Source organism: Coprinopsis cinerea, assembly GCF_000182895.1.
Source record: "Coprinopsis cinerea okayama7#130 chromosome 1 map unlocalized cont3.1, whole genome shotgun sequence".
Taxonomy (NCBI): domain Eukaryota; kingdom Fungi; phylum Basidiomycota; class Agaricomycetes; order Agaricales; family Psathyrellaceae; genus Coprinopsis; species Coprinopsis cinerea.
The window spans coordinates 3,065,821-3,084,252 of record NW_003307544.1 but is presented as its reverse complement, the minus strand read 5'-3'; the positions used below and the strand labels follow the sequence as shown (position 1 = coordinate 3,084,252).

The window sequence follows — 18,432 nt, the reverse complement described above, 5'->3', positions numbered from 1 at the left end:
ATTAACGTCCTCTACGACCCGGATTTTAGATAAAACCCGACGTCCCCGTGACAGTGACTTGGAAGCCGTTATCGTGGTTTTGGGGGAGGCTTCCAGTTGACTTTTCGCCTTGCATACACGTTCTGAACTCGAATGTACCCCGGTTGTTTTGCCTCCATCAACTCTTCGGAAGCTTTCTGCGACAAAAAGTCGATGGTATCATGTGGATGGCCTCGACTGAGGAGCAGCGGTCGACCTGACTTAATAAAGGCCTGGCGACTGGTGAGCCTATTTCCTCCTTTTACTTGAACGGAGAGATGGGCCACTTACCAGTATATCCTCTCGCATTACTTCTCCGTACTTCATTTGCAGCGGGTTTTCTTTGCACCAAGGAGAGCACGGAATCCAGAAATCCCGATAAACAACCTCTTCGAATCCTGGATGGCCGGCCACCCAATCGTACAAGTGTGTAGCAGCGTCAACGCTCCCACCGAAGGTTTGAGCAGCTTCCCTCGCCACTGTCATCCATCTTGGCCACCAGGGAGGCTCCAACTCGGTCACGGATAGCTCGATTCTCTGGAAATCGGCACCGTAAACAAAGAAGTCGAATTCTGAGAGAATCAATAACCCTTTAGGTTTCAGAGCGCGATTCATCTCGTCAATTATATTCTTGTAATCTTTGATCTGACTCCTCTTTCAGCGCAAGACAGTTTCTGAAGCAGATGTACATACCCCTGACGAAATAAGGCGGGCATGAACAACATCAAAATGGTGGTAGAAATGCTCCAGCCCAAGGTTAATGTCATCTATCTCACTCCTGCAAACACGAGGATTATGTACTGGTACCACAGTTGTCCTCGGTGAGGTGGCTTACCGGCAATTTGGGGGCATATTTCTGAATTCAGATCTGATGTGAGTGTTGAAAGGGTCAGGTGAAATGAACATAATTTGCAACTCACTCCACCTGCATCGGGACCAGATCAACGCCAACACATTCGCAGTGAGGAAAATCTCTTGCGACGTCCAGGATCCTGCAACTCGAGGAGTTATGTGCGAGTTCGATGTGATTCGGAAAATCGATCTCACCAACTTCCGCTTCCACAACCCAAGTCTACACAAGCCTTTATGTCTTCAGGGTACTCCTTCTCCATCACCTCAGCCATGGGAGGAGGATAGCCACCCATAACCTCGGTAAGCATGATATGTTGTTTGTCTGTGGCAATATATAGTCTCGAAGAGGATCTATGAAGCGATTGGGGAATATATCTACCTAGGCGTTCTAGTTCTTCTTGATCGGCTGGAAGACGGTACACATCGGAATAGTTGTTGAGGTGTCGACCATGTTCTTCGCGGTACGCTGCAGCTCGGATAGAGCTGGTCACTGACCACACCGAGCCGGTAGGAGAAGGAGAGCGCATAGAACGAGTACTCACGCTCTCCCCGTCGTGCGCAGTGGTGGCGACGCTTGACGGCACAGAAGAAATGGACATCGAGTCGTCAAAGTCGTCCACATCGCTCTCGTATTGGTTTGACCTTGACATGGTGGGCTTCTATGGCCAAACAGCGCTGATCCAAACGCTTCTTTATACGCGTTACCGGGTGCACGAGCGTCTATTTATAGCTGACATTGATCCACCGATGCCTTGACTAACAAGTTGATTGGTTTTCTGCCTGACAATCACGCCTGCTATATGAGTTCGCATCCCAATGTTGCCTTCCCAATAAAGGCCCTGGTCAAACACGGACATCGTTCATGCTACCATTCCCCCACAGCTTCCTCGACTTTTGACCATGTTTTTCGACGAAATCGGAATTTACAGCGTCGGATAAACTGGTGTTATCGATCTCCACGTTCCATTGAGATGTGTCTACAGAAAATGTTCCGGAAATGCACCTTTAACCGCCGATCGAAAGCAGTCAATCCCAGACGAATAGGAGTCATCGTTTTCAAGGTTGTGGTGAGCCTATGTTTGAGGACGCTTTCACGAGATTTTCGTACAATATAACGACGGGGACCTCCTATACCAATATCATAGTCGGGTATGCAACTCATGAACCCGCTTTCTGCCTGCGTTCCTCGAAGCGTTTGACGTCGGATCCAGAAACTTTGAAATTCGAGGACTACCTCGTCTCGGGCTCTGTACGCGTAGGACCCTGGGCTGATGGCATTGCAATTGGACTGGCATCTGAGTCAGTGAATAGGACGAATATCGTAGAGAGACGCCAGATATGTGGGACAGGTATGCGAAAACACCAGCCTTTCGAAATGAGCTGTGAACTCGCCGTGAGTCTCCTCCCAAATTCGACGCATAAGTAGTCGAATGTCGTAAACTGGCTCGAAAGGCGGCTTCAACTCATTCAGATGCGGTCGACGCGGTAATTAGTAGGAAACAAAGAGCTCTGGAAAAGGACAAACATGGTCGAAACATTGGACAAGAGGGCCTTGAAACAAAACTTTCGGTTTTCAAGGACTTTGTTGAAACGGCGATAGTCACAATCTCCTGGTGACGGGGACGGGTTCCAGAGCACCAATCGCCTTCCGCGAGCCAACAGGACCAGAGAAACGTCAAAGAGCTTTTCAGATCCGATAGATTTATCGCCCCCAGTTGACGTATGCGTTCACTCTTTTCGGCTTCTGGGCTGACTGGCTCCCCTCTCGAAGGCCACGTTCAGTGTGAACCTGCCGGCAGCCCGGTGACAGTGGGGTCTTCTTAGATGCCAGAAGCCCACAACCCAGCTCATTCAGATTTCCATGCAGTGAAAGTCGCATCCAAACCGTAGAACACGATCGGTAGGACCGGATTTTACACATTCAGCGCGATGTCTGGCCGTCAGCCTCCCGCCGGTGATAATCGCGAAATATCCTGGGGAATATTTTCGGTGTCCCACAAAGGCCCACTGTGGGTGTCCTCCGACATGTCCTCTGGGTTACGGCGTTCCAATGGGTCCACGACGTGCTGGCATGAGTGGAGCTCTGGCAAAACGAACTCGGGAAGACTCGACGAGGGCATGGAAGTTGTAGTGATTAGCGCCTTTTATTCTGATTTCCCCGAATTATATAAGTAATTAGCATTGATTTGTTTGGGCGCTCTTTCGGAGTCACAAATAGGGCAGGCTCAAAGGAGGTATTTGGAATACAAGGACAGCGAGCGAGAGCGGGAATAGATTGACAACAACAATAAGTATTGGTATAAAAAGAACATGACTAGACAACGAAAGCAAGATTCTCGAAGCAAAGCAAAAAAAAAAAAAAAAAAACACGTGGTGAGTACGATTCTAATCCCTATGATACATCCCTGAGATAGTAATAGTCTATGTGCGTATAACAAGGCAAATCCTGAACACAATTATGTATGTTCATACGTTTCAGCGAAAGTTATATGAAGGGGGAAGATGATCCAGAACTGCATTGTTTCGTCTAGCACAGACACATTGGAGTCGCGTATACTGAGTAGTCTCGCTCTCATAAAATTCTCGAATCGCATTGTTTTCCAGAATGTCCACTTCCATTTCTGAAAGCCCGCTCTTGAGCAAGAGCGGTCGACCAGACCGCAGATAAACCTAAAAAGAGGGACACGGATTAGCATCAGACATGAAGACTGCGATGAGCGAGAAATACCGATACATCAGCTTGCAACCTCGCGTACATCGGTTCCAGCGGATCCAAATTCCCGGGAATGATTGGAATCCAGCGCTCTTCGTATCTGACTTGCTCGAAACCTGGATGCGTTCTGACCCATTTCAACAAATGTGTGGCGGCGTCGACGTCCCCTTGCATCTTCCTGATAGCCTCATTGAAGAACGTCATCCAACGAGGCCACCACGGGGGAGCGAGTTCGTTTGTCGATAGCTCGAATCGCCTGCGATTGCAGTCGTAAATATGAAAATCGTATTCTTGAAGCTCTACCAGGCCACCAGGGCGAAGAGTCCGGGCGATGTTTTCGATTAACAGCTGGTAATCCTTGATCTAGTGACAGCAATAAGCAATTCCATAGGCGGTGAAGAAGTCGTAGGAAGCGTGGACATACCCCTGAAGATAAAAGGCGAGCATGAACAACATCAAACCGGCCGAAAAAGTGTTGCAACCCCAAGTTGACATCATCCATTTCGCATCTATGCTCATCTAGTCAAGGCCTCTCCCAGCTCCGCAGTGGTAGGAAACCAACCTCAGGTTCGGAGGGAAATCCCTTGTACTACGATCGTATGAGATACGAGTCTCTGGGTAGGGAATTTAGACTCACTCCGGCACTACGACAAGATCCACCCCCACAGCCTCGCAGTATGGAAAGTCCCGGGCGACCTCCTTTATCCTAGATGGGACGTCAGCATACGAAGGTCCAGGATAGAGAGAAACGAAGCCAACCAGCAACCAGTTCCGCATCCCAAATCCAAGCACCTCTTCTCATAATACTCGTCGCTTTTCAAGATCTCGCTGAGCTCCGGAGGGTACTTCCGCCCAAACATCTCGATAAACGACTGGTGAAGTCTCTCTAGAGGCACGTCAAGCAACGTGGACATGTAGAAAGGTGACCAAGGGGAACATACCCTGCCGATCCCACTCCTCTTCATCCGCAGGTAGATGGTAAATCGCCTTCTTGAAATTACTGAAAAACCGCCCGTATTCCTCCCTCTTCTTCAACATCGACTCCGGGATGACCACGAGTTCAGAAGAGAATGGCACCTTCTCTTCAAAATCCGTGGAACAAACCTCCGTCGGCGACATGGGTCTTTCACTCGAAGAGCGCCCCGTATCCTCGAATATCGACGTGTCGGCGCTGTCGGGTGGCGAGCGATAGTCGTAGAACCCATTCTGCTCGTCCTGTGGCGAGCTGCCTTCTGCACATTCGGATTCAGATTCACTGTCACTATCACTAAGGTCATTCAGGTAGTACTTGAGGGACATCGGTGCTCGAGTTCAGTCGGCTCGTCGGGGTGTCGTGTTGGCGGTGGTGCACTTGGCCGTTGTGTCGTGGCGGTTGCCGGCGTTGCAAGAGGGTCGAAACTTAAAGGCAAGGGATACAGTTGGCCAAGATCAGCATTCAGGGTCCGGGTCCATAGTAGCGAGAGGTCAATAAGTAAGCGAACATATCTGAGGTTTGATTGAGGCCCGCCGGAATCCGAATAATTTGTTGCCCTAAGACAAACTTGGTGGTGTGCCGGGTGCCTGATGGAATCATCTCCGTTAGACTCGAACACTAGGGAGCGTTCAGAAAGCTGGAGAGCGTGCCAATCTCAAGAAGACGATGTTGGAGGGAGGGGCAGCGAGGATTACAGCACAATAATGACATATGTAGACGCTCGAGCTCGTGAAGCCGCCCACAGAAATACGACTCTCACAGCGATTATGTCGGCACAGAAAGTCCCCGTCGGGTTTCCTCACGGCCATCACGTACACCCCGTACGTATTCAGTCGTCGATTTATTCCAAGCCCCAATTGGGTTTGAGCGAGCAAGGTGTGGCGATGGTGGTTCCTGGAGCTGAACTCAGGAATCAAATCGCCGCTGAATGAAGGAAGAATACACATACACGCGCAAAACTTGTGTGAAATTTCCAATAGCAATTCCGTTAAAACATGGTATCTTAAAGAACAAGAGAGACTGGGTAGTTACAAGGGGAATCAGCGTTTTTTCAAGGCGGCAAAGCGTTTAGCAAGTGCATCATATTCATCCTCCTCTTGCGATGGAGCGGGCTGCGATTTGGGTCGGGAATTTGATACAGATGGCAGTTTCAGCGACGCGGTATCCGTTTCGGGTGTATCAGTCTCTTCTTTTATATCTTTCTCCACCTGGGCAACAATACTCATTAGGGGGCACAATGCATTCTCGATATAGGAATCACCAACTTTAACACCCCCATCATCCCCACCTTCGTGGTCATCCTCCTGGCCAGGAGGGCGCCATGAAACACCGTATGCCTTTGCAATCTCGGTAAGATAAGCATCGACTAGCTGAGACGATGGTGTTGCGATGACCAGTTTCTTAACGACCTAGGACGGGAGTGGCGTTAGGCTTCGAGTCGTCTGATAGAAACTGAAACTGACTCGTTCGCTCACGCAATTGTCCCGGTTTTCCATGACCGCTGCGGAAAAGTCGCGTCCATATTTGTGCATCAGAAGTTCCCTGAGGATATGCAGCTCTGTGAGAAGAGTGGAGCTCTCGTTAGTAGCCAGAACAAGTTTGGGCGGTATTTCTCTTGCTCGCCTTTCAATTCGGTTCGCGGGGCGGCATGGATGATACTGCAGACGCCTTCACTGATACCTATTGGGAGTTAGTGACCATAGAGTTCCTTGGAAAGCGGCGTTCTCACCGGGGTCCGGTACTCGTGTACTAGGGGGCGGTCATTGGAGATAGGTGGAGGAAGGGTAAATGGGGGCGCACCTCTGGTCAAGAAGACCGAACCGGGCAATCAATAGTTCGCAATATAGCTCCAAGAGTTCCAACAATTCAATGTGAATGTCCTCATTGATAACTAGATGTGCAAGCGTCAGTTGTACGGTCTCTTGCATTTCCTGACTGTGAGCTGCGTACTGGTTTCGACCTTGACGCGAGCTGTTTCGATCTTTCCCCTCTCCAACAAGGTAGCAATGTCCCGCCTGGATGCCTTCGCCTGCGCCTCCTTCTTCTGCTGCAGAGTCCTGAGGCGCTGTACTGATAATCTGCAAATGCGGTAAGGACTTGCATTGATCTTGTATCAGGGGGGTATAGATCTAGGGCACCTCAATTGAACCTGTTTTGACTATCAGCACGAGTTGTTGAGCAGAAAGAAGCTTCTGACCTTGGCTTTGGCAGAGTTCCACATAGACATGGTCGACGTCTTTCCCAAGGAGTAAGGAGCGCAGTATCATCGATTCCCCGCCGCTTAGCACAGCAATTAACCGGTGATGGCAGCGTGCACCCACTCGGTCGACTTTGGACATCGTCCTCTGCGGCGACTAGAACACTTCATAGCTGTAAACATTGTTTTTGAACAGGACCTGGTTTATATCCAGGCACGAGGCACCAAGGGTTGGTGGTAATAAACGCCCGGCGGCCCGGGTGACGGTATGTGTGTGGCTGTGGGATTTGTGATGGGTTGAAAAGGAGTTGTTGATGGTTACAGAAATTGGCTTGACTTGGAACCCTATGACCCGTCGCTGACGCCCTCGAGGCTACCGCAGGCCAGACAAAGGTGTTGACCACTCGTCTGTTACTCACCTCTAATGACCGTGGTCAGGTCAAATTCCGCTAGACAGCCTCACACCCTCCTCATCGACCTCGCCGTTTTCAACGATCAGGACCTCATCTCCTCCACCGATGACCCACAGTCCTCACAGACGTCTTTTGGCAGTGGATCCTCTGGAGACTCGTCGTCCTCGTCGGCGCGCTACTCCAGCAGCGTCCTGTTCTCCGTTCTCTGTCTGCACGAATACAACTCGGCCGAGGAAAATGGTCTCTCATTTCGCAAAGGCGAGATTCTGGAGATCCTGAAACAAGAGTCTACAGGGTGGTGGGCAGCCAGGAGGAAGCAGACCCGAGAAATCGGCTGGATACCCAAGGCCTACGTCGAGCAACTGTCTCCAGAACAAGCCGGGCGTTATGCGAAGATGCGCGAGGAAATACGCTGCTACGAGCGCGACGCAGAACAGTTATACGCGGAGGCACCCGTTACCAAATTGAATCTGATTGATTCAGATCCAGAATTCACTCTTTCATCGCTATCCAGAAACAACAGCGGCACCAAGGTGTGTGTCCTGTCAGTGGTGGACAAACCAAATCTAATGTCTATTTTAGCCCTCCCGACCGTTGTCTCCACCTACTTTGATTCGAGCCAAGTCTCGCGATGGCATATATGAAAGGCGACCACACAATGTGGTCACCAGTAATCCCACAAGGCCCGTCACCCCGCAACGCTCGCACAAATCACCACATCCACCACCGTCCCCGACAAGCCCAATGCCTCATCCTCCCCCCCAATCCGCTCCATGTTACAACAAACCCGTCCCTCCTCTGCCAGACGAAGCTGTCACAAGAGATCGCTCAGGATCATTACAATCGAGTCGCAGCCTACGGAGACGACCGCTGCTGCTGGACGACAACACTGCGCTCTCTCGCCTGTCCACCCTCATTGAAACTAAGAACTCTCGCGAGATTGACAGATACGCAGATCCCGACATCACAGGTTCAATACATGCTCTCACCAAGCGATCCCAGTCGGAACAGGGGCGCCGCAAGGAGAACAGTGTCCGGGGGCGTACGATGCCAACCGAGTTCCAACCCCTCAAGAAACCTTGGTACATCCTACCTGCACATGCCGACCAACTCGAATTCGACAACGAAGGCAATGTCCGTGCAGGCAGCTTGGTCGCACTAGTTGAACGTCTCACTTCGGAAAGCGCATTCATTGAGCCTGGATGTGAGTGGCGGCGTCTATTCTGGGTCTGTTCTCATCGCTAATGGACGATTCAGCGAATGGTTTCACGGGTGGTCGGAAATCCTTCGCCTCTGTGTTCCTCATGACATTCAGAACGTTCACCACTTCTGATCAACTGTTCGACATGTTGTTGGACAGATTTTCCATGACCCGACCCGACAATCTCAACGAAATTGAAGTCGATGACTGGAAAAAGCGATGCCTGCTTCCCACTCAACGCCGTGTCCTGGCAGTGTTTACTTACTGGCTAGAGGAGCACAGACTTCTGGAAGAGGATCGTCATATTGCGAAGAGGCTTCCAGATTTCGTCACCCATGTTGCAATGCCCCGCTTACGCCCCGAGTCTCAGGCCTTGATGCAGACGTTTGAGCGTTTGGTAGGCATCAGATTCAATCTATTCCTGCCCAATGCTTATCTTGCCGCCCGCCGTAGACTTTCGCAGACCCCATCCGACCGCCCAACGGACTAACACCACGCAAACCGCGCAAGTCCAAAGCCCATCGAAATGACTTGCTCCGCATGGATCCGTCCGATATCGCCGAGCAATTAACGCTCTACGAATACAACCGCTACTCCACGATCACCCCTCGCGAATGTTTGGCCTATGTTCGTACACAGAAGGGTGATTCAGTCATGCACCTGAACGCCTTCTGTGCTACCTATGATCAACTAGCAGGGTGGGTCAAGCTCAGCATCCTCAACAATGATGCGATAGCGAAACGGGCAGCCACCATTGATTTTTGGATCAAGGTAGCAGAGGTGTGTAATCCACAACGGCCTTCTCCTCCCGTTCTACATACTTGATACTGATGGACAACTGACTTGACCCAGAAATGCCGGCAAATGCACAATTTCGCATCAATGAGCGCCATTTTAAGCTCGCTCACGAGTGCGACTATCACTCGTCTCGTCCTGACTTGGGCACACGTAGGACGGAAATCGCAGCTGGACGTGCTGGCCAAGCATAACGAGCCTACGGGTGGATTCTCCGCCTACCGAACTCTCCTCAACAATGTGGACGCTCAGACACCATGCGTGCCGTTCATCACGATGTATCTAACCGACATCCTTCGCATCCGGGAGCAGTACAGCGACGAGCCTCCTGCAAGGATCTGTTTCACCCAGAGGCAACGTTGGCACGATACCATCTCGGCGTTGCTGAAGTTCCAACGCCGGAATTATTTTATTCTTTTCGACGAGCCTCTAACCACGTTCGTGACAAAGAATCTGCAGGAGGGAGGGTCGAAGGATAATCCATGGTTTTGGGCTAGGAGCCAGGAAGTGCAGCAGGCTGAGCTTGCACATGCAGATATTCGCAAAGGCTTAGAACAAGCTGGCTTTTGAAAGTATGGTTCACTTTTCATTCTTTTTGTTGTCACTTTTTTGCATTCCTCTTTCCACACACGCACATCTACCTTATTCTCTAATTCTAGTTGTGTTGTACTAATGTTACTCTGTGGCGGATCCAGGATGCCTTGTCGTTCCCTTATTCTATGTACATAGTCCCCGTGTTCTCTTGATTTTGCTGTCGCACCATGGTACTTGTTGTTATTCTGTCATTTACCCCTCATTCTATCCACTATCCAACCACCAACGTCGTTAAACATGGAATCGTTTCAATCACTGTCTGTAGTCATTGCATTAATAAATATTGCTACCAAACTGTTGTCAGGTCGATAAGACCTTGGTGGAGAGGGGAAAGGAAGGTCTGAACTAAAAGAGAGTCCAAAAGGGCCACATCACGAAACGGAATAACAATGAAATAGTACGATACGATACAATCAAAACAAGTGAAAGACGCAGTGGGTGAAAGAGACGAATAGCGGGGGTAGCATATGGACGGCGAGAGATCAAGAAAGCAAAGGGGCTACTGGAAGATGGAAACGATCAACAGTTGCAAGGTTCTTGCTGGCCTTCGCCCGCCTGCTGCTTGTTGAGGTCGACGCCTGTTCGGGGTGTACGCGCTGCCCCACCGGCTCTTGCGGAGGGTGGTGCCGTTAACGGTAGCTTCTTGGCTATAAACGCAATGGTCGTCAGATAATTATAGGATGTGGTAGGACAGGCGTAAACTTGCCGATTGCAGTGAAGATTTCCTGAACGCCCTCCCCTGTCTTTGCACTCGTCTCTGCCCACATCAAACCCTCTTCCTCGGCATACTTCTGAGCCTCTTCCTGTGAAACCTGGCGTCGGGCGGCAAGATCGAGTTTGTTGCCACAGAGAGCGATGACTATGGAAGGATCAGCCTGGCGTTGGAGTTCTCGGATCCATGTCCTGGCTTTCTCTAACGATGCGGACTGGGTGATGTCATAAACGACTACGGCGCAATTGGCGTTTCGGTAGTACATTGGGGCCTGGAGAAGTTTAGCGGATTGCTAGGTATAGCGACGAGGTCTGAAGACGTACGAGGGACTGTGAAGTGCGGGGGTTAGTGATGAGTAACTGTGGGGTTGCATGATTACAGTTAGACTTGCCTTGTAACGTTCTTGACCCGCGGTATCCCTGTTCCAAAGAGGCTTCGTTAATGTTGGGTATAATAGTGGGCACGAGGGGAACCACTGTACCAGATCTCAAACTTGACTGTGGACTGATCATCGAGTGTTACTGTCTGTGTTAGAAAGGCGGCTAGGGCGCCAGGGTCAGTGGGCAGGGCTTGACGAAGACCCTGCAATATGCATACCGCCAATTGTACTCTCTCTATAATCGTCGAACTGATCCTTTACGAAACGGAGTACCAGACTGCGGAGTATTAGGATCCTGGAGCGGTATCTAGCTGGCCCTAAGCGCACCTCGACTTGCCCACAGCAGATTCACCTAGAGCAAGACAAGTCAGTAATGAGTAGGTATAAACTGTAATGACTTGACGCACCCAAAAGAACGAGCTTGAATTGAAATTGCTTTGACATTGTAAAGAGGTTGTGAGGTGGTGGAGTTGCACTGCTTCGAGCTGCAGTGACTTGCCAGGCCACTAGGCCCAAGCCTGGCCGGACACAATTGGGCCGTGCCGCGGCTTTTTCCGAAACTCCGCCGCTGTTGCAATTTGCGGACGGTGACACAAACGTTGGAATTTGACTCTCACCACTCAACGCCAGTCGCTCTTTATCGTCGTCGTCGTCTTCGTCGTCGCCTACAACCGTTATTTTCGCTGAGTTGTTCTGAGTGAGGATACCACACACGCGCACACATATCAGCACCGTCGACTGGTCTCTTCTCTACTCCCGTTCAACGCCTCCATCGCTATCAGCAGCAAACAACAACAGCACACTCCACGTCTTTGCACTAAACTCTGCCACGTCATCATCTGAGCTCCAAGTTTGCTTGAATTTCGCCTGAACAATGAATCGTCACCATCCGTATGGTGGAGGTTATGATGGTGGTGCCCCTCGAAGAGGCGGATCGCCCGGTGGCCCAGGGCCCGACCGTTCATACCGTCAGCACGACAGGGGTGGCTTCCGTGGCAGAGGCGGCTTTAGAGGGAGAGGGGGACATGCCGGTGGGGGAGGCGGTCATGGAGGAGGCTACCCATATGACGGTGGTAACATGAGCAGTGCCTATGACCAAGGAAATCAACCCCAGCCATACGCCGATTATGAAGTCCAGCCACCAGCCAATTCTTACTATCAGTCAAACAACTATGGCCATTCCTCTGCATACAATGCCACAGGCGGATATGATGGATACGACAAGTATGAAGGTGCGCTATCTTGAGATTGTAAACCATGTTTTCAGGGGTGCAGGGACGCGGCGAGATGGCGAGCAACTGAACATTCTTTGAGGCACGCGGAGTGTGGGCAAGATGTCTGCTTTTGTGCTACCCGGGCGGATCGGCTTGCAGTGCAGTGGTCGGATTCCTTACTATCCCCCAGCACTGCTGGCTCGACTCTTCAGACATTCTTTGCTGCTGCTCCTGCTGTGATTCTTAAGGTCAAAGGTATTCGTTCAGACTAAGGAGATTCATCGCTGAAAATCCTTCGATATCCTGAGACTGGTTGCATCATGCACATTTGCCCGATCCGCGTGCAGCACACGCTCCGACCACGTTTCCTTCTACGTCCCCCTTTTATATCTTTCTTGTCGTGTCCGGATAACTCACCAACATTCGTTGTTAGATGGTCCAGGGCCCTATGGAGGCGGTCATGGCGGTGGAGGCGATGGTCACGACTCATACCACCGTCGACGTCCCCAGCGAAAGGAAAGAGATGACAAGGTTCATGACTCCATTATTGAAGAACGCATTCAACGTGAAAGACCCTGTCGTACCCTATTCATCCGTAACATTAAGGCAAGTGAGGTTCTGAAGCCATTCCGAAAGCTGTTCTTGAACTCGTTCGTGTGCAGTATGAAACTCCCAGTGAAGAGGTTCGCCGTCTCTTTGAAGAACACGGAGAAATCAAGACGTTCTTTGACCTGATCGCTACCAGAGGCATGGTCTTCGTTACTTATGTGAGTTGCCATCCCGTCAGCCACCACCACGGAAACTAAGAGCGCACGGTCAGTTCGATTTGCGATCAGCAGAGAAAGCAAGGGATAGGCTGCAAGGGTCAGAAATCAGTGGGCGTCCTGTAAGTTCTCATATTATGACGTCGATCCACTCATCAAACACACCGTTCTTGTTTCTGCCACTGTTCGACAGATCGATGTCCACTATTCACTTCCACGTGACGACCGAGGAGGAGAGAACCAGAGAAATCAGGCAAGTGTTGCAGTGGGTTCTTGACAAGGGATAAACACTAACGGCCATGCAGCAATTCCAGGGCACATTGCAGGTCACGCTGCGAGGATCGCCATCGGGTGCAGCGATTGATGACAACGAAGTCCGGAGACGGTTCCAGCAGTATGGAGACATCAAATCTATACGGCCTGTCAATGAGCGCATTGAGTATGTGGTGGAAGCTTTTTTCGGCAAGGGATATCTCTGACCCCACCCACAGTTCTCGCTACGTCGAGTACTATGACACAAGGGTAAGCTTTGTCTATCTCTCAGAACATGGACGTATTCTGATGCAGATCCCTAGTCCTGTGACGAAGCAGTCAATGCTCTATCCCAAGCCCCTCTTCAAGATGGCGTGCTAGATATTGTGTATGCTTGGGATAACTCAGAGCCCCAGTTCGGTAACAGGTATGATCTAGCATTCATCATGCTTGTCTTGCCAATTCTGACACGCTTCCAGGGACGGAGGGGGCCAACGCAACTGGGAAGACCGTGGCCACCGGGGAGGTGGCGGCGGGGGACGTGGACGAGGCAACCGAGGTCGAGCCAATCGAGGAGGCCGGGGTGGATACGGTGGAGGTGATGACTATGACCGACATGATGATGGTTATGGACGTGGTCCTAACCGACGCTACGACGATGACTATGGTCGTGGTGGACCTCGAGGTGGCGGGGGATACAACGACCGGTATGATAACCGAGGTGGTTATGACGGACCTGCCCCGCCTCCACCTGGACCGCCTGCCTATGGCGGGCCTGCTCCTCCCATGCCTCCAGTACCGCCTGCTGCAGCGCCTTATGGCATGCCAGCCGCTCCCCCACCACAGGCAGCGCCACCAGTTGTAAGTTCAGACAAGTTGTAGTTGACACTTGTTGACCGATGCTTTTAACAGGGTGCTCCTGAAGACCGGTTAGACCAAGCACGTAAAGTGCAACAGCTGCTAGCGGCTTTGAAGCAACCACAGAATGGGCCCGGGACTCCACCACCAGTACCCGCCGCTCCTGCTATGCAAGCACCTCCAGCACCGAATCCGTACTATCCACCACCAGGCGCCATGGCGTACCCCCCAGCAGGAACATACACGGGAGCACCCCCGCCTACTCAAGCTGCGGCGCCACCTCCAGCAACAGGGTCTCCTGTCAATACTGCCGCTCTCAGCGCGCTCCCACCCAATATCATGATGCTTCTGCAGTCGCAACAGCGAGCTCAAGGTGCTGCTCCTCCTGGTGCACCTGGCGTCGCTCCAGCTCCATACGGAGCTCCTCCGCCCACAGGCACTGCGCCTCCTCCAGGACAATACATGATGCCTCCCTACATGGTTGGTTCCCAGCGTTAATCGAGACTACACGGGCTGTTTTTCTCATGCGTACCGCCTGCAGGGTCAACAAAAGCCATAATACTTGCGCGTCTGGTAGACGATTGTGTTGTGGCCGTTATCATTATTAGCACGATACCTACGTTTCTATAGACTGTGATGCCTGATTTGCGCGCGATATTCGTCTCTGTGTTTCGCTTCTACTCTTCTGTTTCAAGACGTCCCTGTTGTTCTGAGTTCTCGAGATCTGTTGTTGTATACGCTGTTCCTGATGTCATCGTTTCGTTTTATTTACTGCTTCTTTTCTTCTGTCTCTTTAATAATAGTTGGTTGGTAGTACCCATGATAGAGATTATAACTGCAGACTGTAGCAGCACACTCGTTTACGATGCGCGACGACGACCATCAACGCCAACGATGCCCCCCACGTGGACACGATCGCGATCGTCATCGTGTGATAGAATAGAAATAGCAAGCTCGGAGGGAATTCCTTTCGTTCCTTCGCGACATACTAAACGACAGTTCTTCGAGCACCACCGCTCCGGACCAGTTTCCGACACTTTCACACTCCTGGAAGACCGAGTTTGCCAGCATAGGAGAGGAAGCCAACTCGAGTCGGCGTGCAAGACGAGTCGTCCTACCCCTCACACTACTCCACACCCACCGTAACGTACACAAAACCACGGATTCAAAATCGAACATACCCAATTCCGATGCTCGTCCTTTCCAAACTCCACAATATTCTCTCCCAAATCCTCGCCTTCCCCGAATTGCACACGGCGGTGCTGTTGACTGTTTCTGGCGAGCTGGTGTCGTACGCCGCGGAACCTACCAGGTCGAAGGATGATATCAGGGTTATTGCTGGGTTAGCTAGTGAAATTTGGCACGAGACGAAGGAGCAGGGGCATGGGATGGTTGATAGCGAGGTGAGCATCTTTTGGGTAGTTTATCCTCCCCCTTTGTTGGCTGGTATGGAAGGATGGAAATACTGAATATTGTCAGAAGTTTGGTAGGATTGTTGTTGTCCCCGTTGATGATGAGGAAGGGCAGGAGCAGGATGCGGAAGAAGAGGATGAAGATGGGGTTGTGGAGCGACAGCCGTTGATGCTACTCGCACTCAACGGTTACGAGTCTCTGGACTTTGACGAGCTTCATGAAAGGGTGCGGTCTATTTATCTCGTTTTCGACACGATTCTTTTGCTAAGACCGATACAGGGAACGGTGTTCGCCAAACATTTGGCAAAACCTCTCAGTCGGTTTAGACCCTTTTTGAAGGTCAAGGCTACACCGCCAACGCCTGCAGCTCTCTCACCAGCGCCTGTTCGAATATGATCATTATATTCATTTGGAAGCAGACAATTTCGACCTTTTTCGTTTCCACCGAGTTCCAGCGCCTTTTCGTAGTTAGAGACTTTATCCTTATTCTTCATTGCTTTTGAATGCTTTCATGACGACACTATCGTATATTATAATGATCCTTAGAGTAGAAACTATTTTACACTTGTACCATAGTCGCAGGCATATGTTTTTTGTATTACACCGTTTCCACCGTTTCGCGGTCAGCTGCAGCAGCGCTTGAAGCAAAAATTCCGAGCCGCGGGAATAATCGTGTCAATCCCTCTCCGTCATCGTCGACGTCCTTTGCCGCTGGAGGCTAAATTTCTGCGCGACGCCCTGCCCTTGCTGACGCTCTTCTCTTCAAAAAATGCAAGGTCTAGGACGGTCTCTGAGGGTTTCGGCGTCGACACGGATATCTCGATCCTCCATTCCCTGCACCTCAGGGGGCAGCGCAGTCACGCGGCACAAACGACGGAAAGTCTCAGTTCTGGCCCAGAAAACGGCTACGACAGAGCCAGCTGCTTGGACACGTCCAAAACAAGACCCTTTGGCCTTTCCTACCGAACCATCACCGTCATCTAAAACTCAACAACGACTCCGACCAGACCCATTCCGGCTTGTCTCTCCAGAACTCAATGTCCTACGCTCCAACCTTCTCGGACTGCTCGGGTCGGCCCATCCAGGTTTAGCAGAAATCGCGGAATACTACTTTTTGCATCCTTCAAAACAGCTGCGCTCGCTGTTGGTTCTGCTGTTTGCGCGAGCGACGAATGGATTGGGACGGGATTGGCAGCTGCGCCATTGGGAAGCGGGTACGGAGGCGCACGGTGGGAGGGCAGAAGAATTAGATCGGCCTTTACGTTCGTCAGAGACATTGAGCGATTGTAACCCCAACATGCCCGACCATACCGCGTCCTTCGCGAAGCCTTTCGAGTTGCGCAGGCCGTCTGCGGTCAAAGCGACGTCAATACCGCCTTTCCCCCATCCCCCACCTTTGCCGACACTTATCACCCCGCCGATGTTGCTGCCTACGCAGATGCGCCTCGCGCAAATTGTGGAGATGATCCACGTCGCGTTGCTGTTGCACCAAAACATTTCGGACGCGTCCAAGAGTCCGTCATCCGACTCTCAAAACCCATTCGGTAACAAGCTCTCAATCCTTGGTGGAGACTTTTTACTGGGACGAGCGAGTACGGTGTTGTCGCATCTTGGAGGTGGAGAGGTGGTCGAGTTGATTGCGAGTGTCATCTCGAATTTGGTGGAGGGAGAGTTTTTGGGGATGGACAAGGTTCAGACGCCTGGGTTGGGTGTGATGGAGGGCCCAAGGACGCGTGAAGAAGCTTGGGATCTCTATCTGCGCAAGACGTATCTCAAGTCCGCGAGTTTGATGGCCAAGGGCGCGCGTGCTTCGGTTGTGCTTGGAGGGTGTGGGGAGAATGAGGTCTGGAAAGAGGTTGCCTATGCCTATGGAAGGAGTTTGGGCATTGCGTATCAGGTAATGCCGTCTTACGCGCGCTTTGGATCATTCCTTTCGCTAACATTGGTTATAGTTAATCGAGGACACGTTAGATTATGACGCTTGTTCGCCTGGACTGCAACCTGGGTTGGCAACCGCGCCTGTGCTGTACGCTTTGGAGGAACATCCAGAATTGAAGCATCTCATCGCGCGCAACCTTACAGGAACAGGTGATATTGAAGCTGTAAGTCTTTCTGTCTATTGCGATTGACATCCTACACCCCTTCTACGCCCACTCTCGCCGTTCACGACGACGACAACGGGGGGACTGTCACATTCTTGAACGAGAACCCTGCATTTGACTACGTCACTTCACGACGATTTACTGACGTCATCATACCTTCACCCTTTTTTCGTGTAGGCTATCCAATGTGTCCAGCAATCTTCGGGCGTAGAGCGCACTCGATTGCTAGCCCATGCGTACGCTGAAAAGGCTCGGGAAACATTACAACGGCTACCTGATAGTGATACCAAGTTGGCGTTGGAGGGTCTTACGGAGACCGTGATCACCAGGACGTGGTGATTTGCGTGAATTCGGTTCACGTCTTGATTCCACTTGGGCTGGACAGACACTGGAATTCTTGGTATTGGCAGAGACTTTTTCAAAAGTGCTCTAGGCAGGGCCTAGCTGCTTGGACTGTGGTATTCCCAGTGGTGGCCACCTCGAACTAGGTTTTCTTTATCCCTATTCTTACATTACTTGCATTTCCCCTTGCTTGCATCTTCTTGATAGACGACGTCAACTCAATCGCTTGCATCGCGTAGATTAGAGCCTCTTTTTTGTATTAAACTTCTTGGTGGATGGGTTAGTATGTAGTAATTTCCTTCAGTTTATTTGTCTTTCAGGAATGAGATCGTCGAAGCCACGGATAGGGGTTCTGGAAGTCTTCGGTCTCTCAAGTGTCTCCCGATGCCCAACAGCATCGTCGATCGAAGGCTCCATCCCCAAAGTTTTTGAACAGCCTCCGGCTATGCAGTAAATGTAGAAACGTCGTCCCGTCTTGAGTGCAACGGGCTCGGAGCATGCAGTCACCATGGATGGTCGAACTGAATGGATCCCATAGGGTGCTTTGGAGTATGGGCTCCTCCTCTTCCTTGGGCTAGACACTAGCTGGGAGATTCCGGTGTGCTAAGTGTCAGTGTAGATACAACATCTCAATGGCTTC

At 51.1% G+C, this 18,432-nt stretch overlaps 8 protein-coding genes across 8 annotated transcripts; 4 read left to right on the top strand and 4 right to left on the bottom strand.

Annotated features, from left to right (window-relative positions):
- Positions 1-68: 68 nt before the first annotated feature.
- On the bottom strand, positions 69-1,520 carry CC1G_00499 (hypothetical protein; the record flags this gene model as incomplete). Its single annotated transcript, XM_001829268.2, has 7 exons — positions 69-251; positions 310-663; positions 712-796; positions 854-886; positions 939-1,010; positions 1,066-1,192; positions 1,250-1,520. 7 exons carry the CDS (start codon positions 1,518-1,520, stop codon positions 69-71), a joined length of 1,125 nt encoding a protein of 374 aa, XP_001829320.2.
- Positions 1,521-3,345: 1,825 nt separating this feature from the next.
- On the bottom strand, positions 3,346-4,882 carry CC1G_00498 (hypothetical protein; the record flags this gene model as incomplete). The annotated part of the gene is made up of 7 exons (XM_001829267.1): positions 3,346-3,540; positions 3,599-3,946; positions 4,008-4,092; positions 4,146-4,172; positions 4,221-4,289; positions 4,343-4,469; positions 4,525-4,882. 7 exons carry the CDS (start codon positions 4,880-4,882, stop codon positions 3,346-3,348), a joined length of 1,209 nt encoding a protein of 402 aa, XP_001829319.1.
- Positions 4,883-5,596: 714 nt separating this feature from the next.
- CC1G_00497 (hypothetical protein) lies at positions 5,597-6,783 on the bottom strand (the record flags this gene model as incomplete). Its single annotated transcript, XM_001829266.2, has 8 exons — positions 5,597-5,965; positions 6,020-6,098; positions 6,152-6,236; positions 6,286-6,305; positions 6,357-6,447; positions 6,507-6,634; positions 6,695-6,705; positions 6,754-6,783. The coding sequence occupies 8 exons, from the start codon at positions 6,781-6,783 to the stop codon at positions 5,597-5,599; spliced, it is 813 nt and encodes a 270-aa protein (XP_001829318.2).
- A 317-nt stretch (positions 6,784-7,100) lies between these two features.
- On the top strand, positions 7,101-9,732 carry CC1G_00496 (hypothetical protein; the record flags this gene model as incomplete). Its single annotated transcript, XM_001829265.2, has 5 exons — positions 7,101-7,699; positions 7,749-8,370; positions 8,424-8,764; positions 8,821-9,147; positions 9,220-9,732. The coding sequence occupies exons 1-5, from the start codon at positions 7,178-7,180 to the stop codon at positions 9,730-9,732; spliced, it is 2,325 nt and encodes a 774-aa protein (XP_001829317.2). The 5' UTR covers positions 7,101-7,177.
- Positions 9,733-9,985: 253 nt separating this feature from the next.
- On the bottom strand, positions 9,986-11,317 carry CC1G_00495 (GTP-binding protein RAB5). Its single transcript, XM_001829264.2, has 8 exons — positions 11,255-11,317; positions 11,175-11,199; positions 11,066-11,124; positions 10,950-11,010; positions 10,860-10,887; positions 10,792-10,797; positions 10,463-10,739; positions 9,986-10,403 (listed from the first exon to the last, which is right to left on the bottom strand). The coding sequence occupies exons 1-8, from the start codon at positions 11,289-11,291 to the stop codon at positions 10,276-10,278; spliced, it is 621 nt and encodes a 206-aa protein (XP_001829316.2). The 5' UTR covers positions 11,292-11,317; the 3' UTR covers positions 9,986-10,275.
- A 404-nt stretch (positions 11,318-11,721) lies between these two features.
- On the top strand, positions 11,722-14,433 carry CC1G_00494 (hypothetical protein; the record flags this gene model as incomplete). Its single annotated transcript, XM_001829263.2, has 10 exons — positions 11,722-12,079; positions 12,495-12,667; positions 12,724-12,828; positions 12,882-12,947; positions 13,019-13,078; positions 13,131-13,264; positions 13,317-13,347; positions 13,401-13,504; positions 13,557-13,938; positions 13,990-14,433. The coding sequence occupies 10 exons, from the start codon at positions 11,722-11,724 to the stop codon at positions 14,431-14,433; spliced, it is 1,857 nt and encodes a 618-aa protein (XP_001829315.2).
- A 692-nt stretch (positions 14,434-15,125) lies between these two features.
- CC1G_00493 (hypothetical protein) lies at positions 15,126-15,744 on the top strand (the record flags this gene model as incomplete). The annotated part of the gene is made up of 3 exons (XM_001829262.1): positions 15,126-15,338; positions 15,415-15,573; positions 15,628-15,744. 3 exons carry the CDS (start codon positions 15,126-15,128, stop codon positions 15,742-15,744), a joined length of 489 nt encoding a protein of 162 aa, XP_001829314.1.
- Positions 15,745-16,117: 373 nt separating this feature from the next.
- On the top strand, positions 16,118-18,132 carry CC1G_00492 (trans-hexaprenyltranstransferase; the record flags this gene model as incomplete). The annotated part of the gene is made up of 3 exons (XM_001829261.2): positions 16,118-17,245; positions 17,301-17,450; positions 17,628-18,132. 3 exons carry the CDS (start codon positions 16,118-16,120, stop codon positions 17,787-17,789), a joined length of 1,440 nt encoding a protein of 479 aa, XP_001829313.2. The 3' UTR covers positions 17,790-18,132.
- Positions 18,133-18,432: the final 300 nt, after the last annotated feature.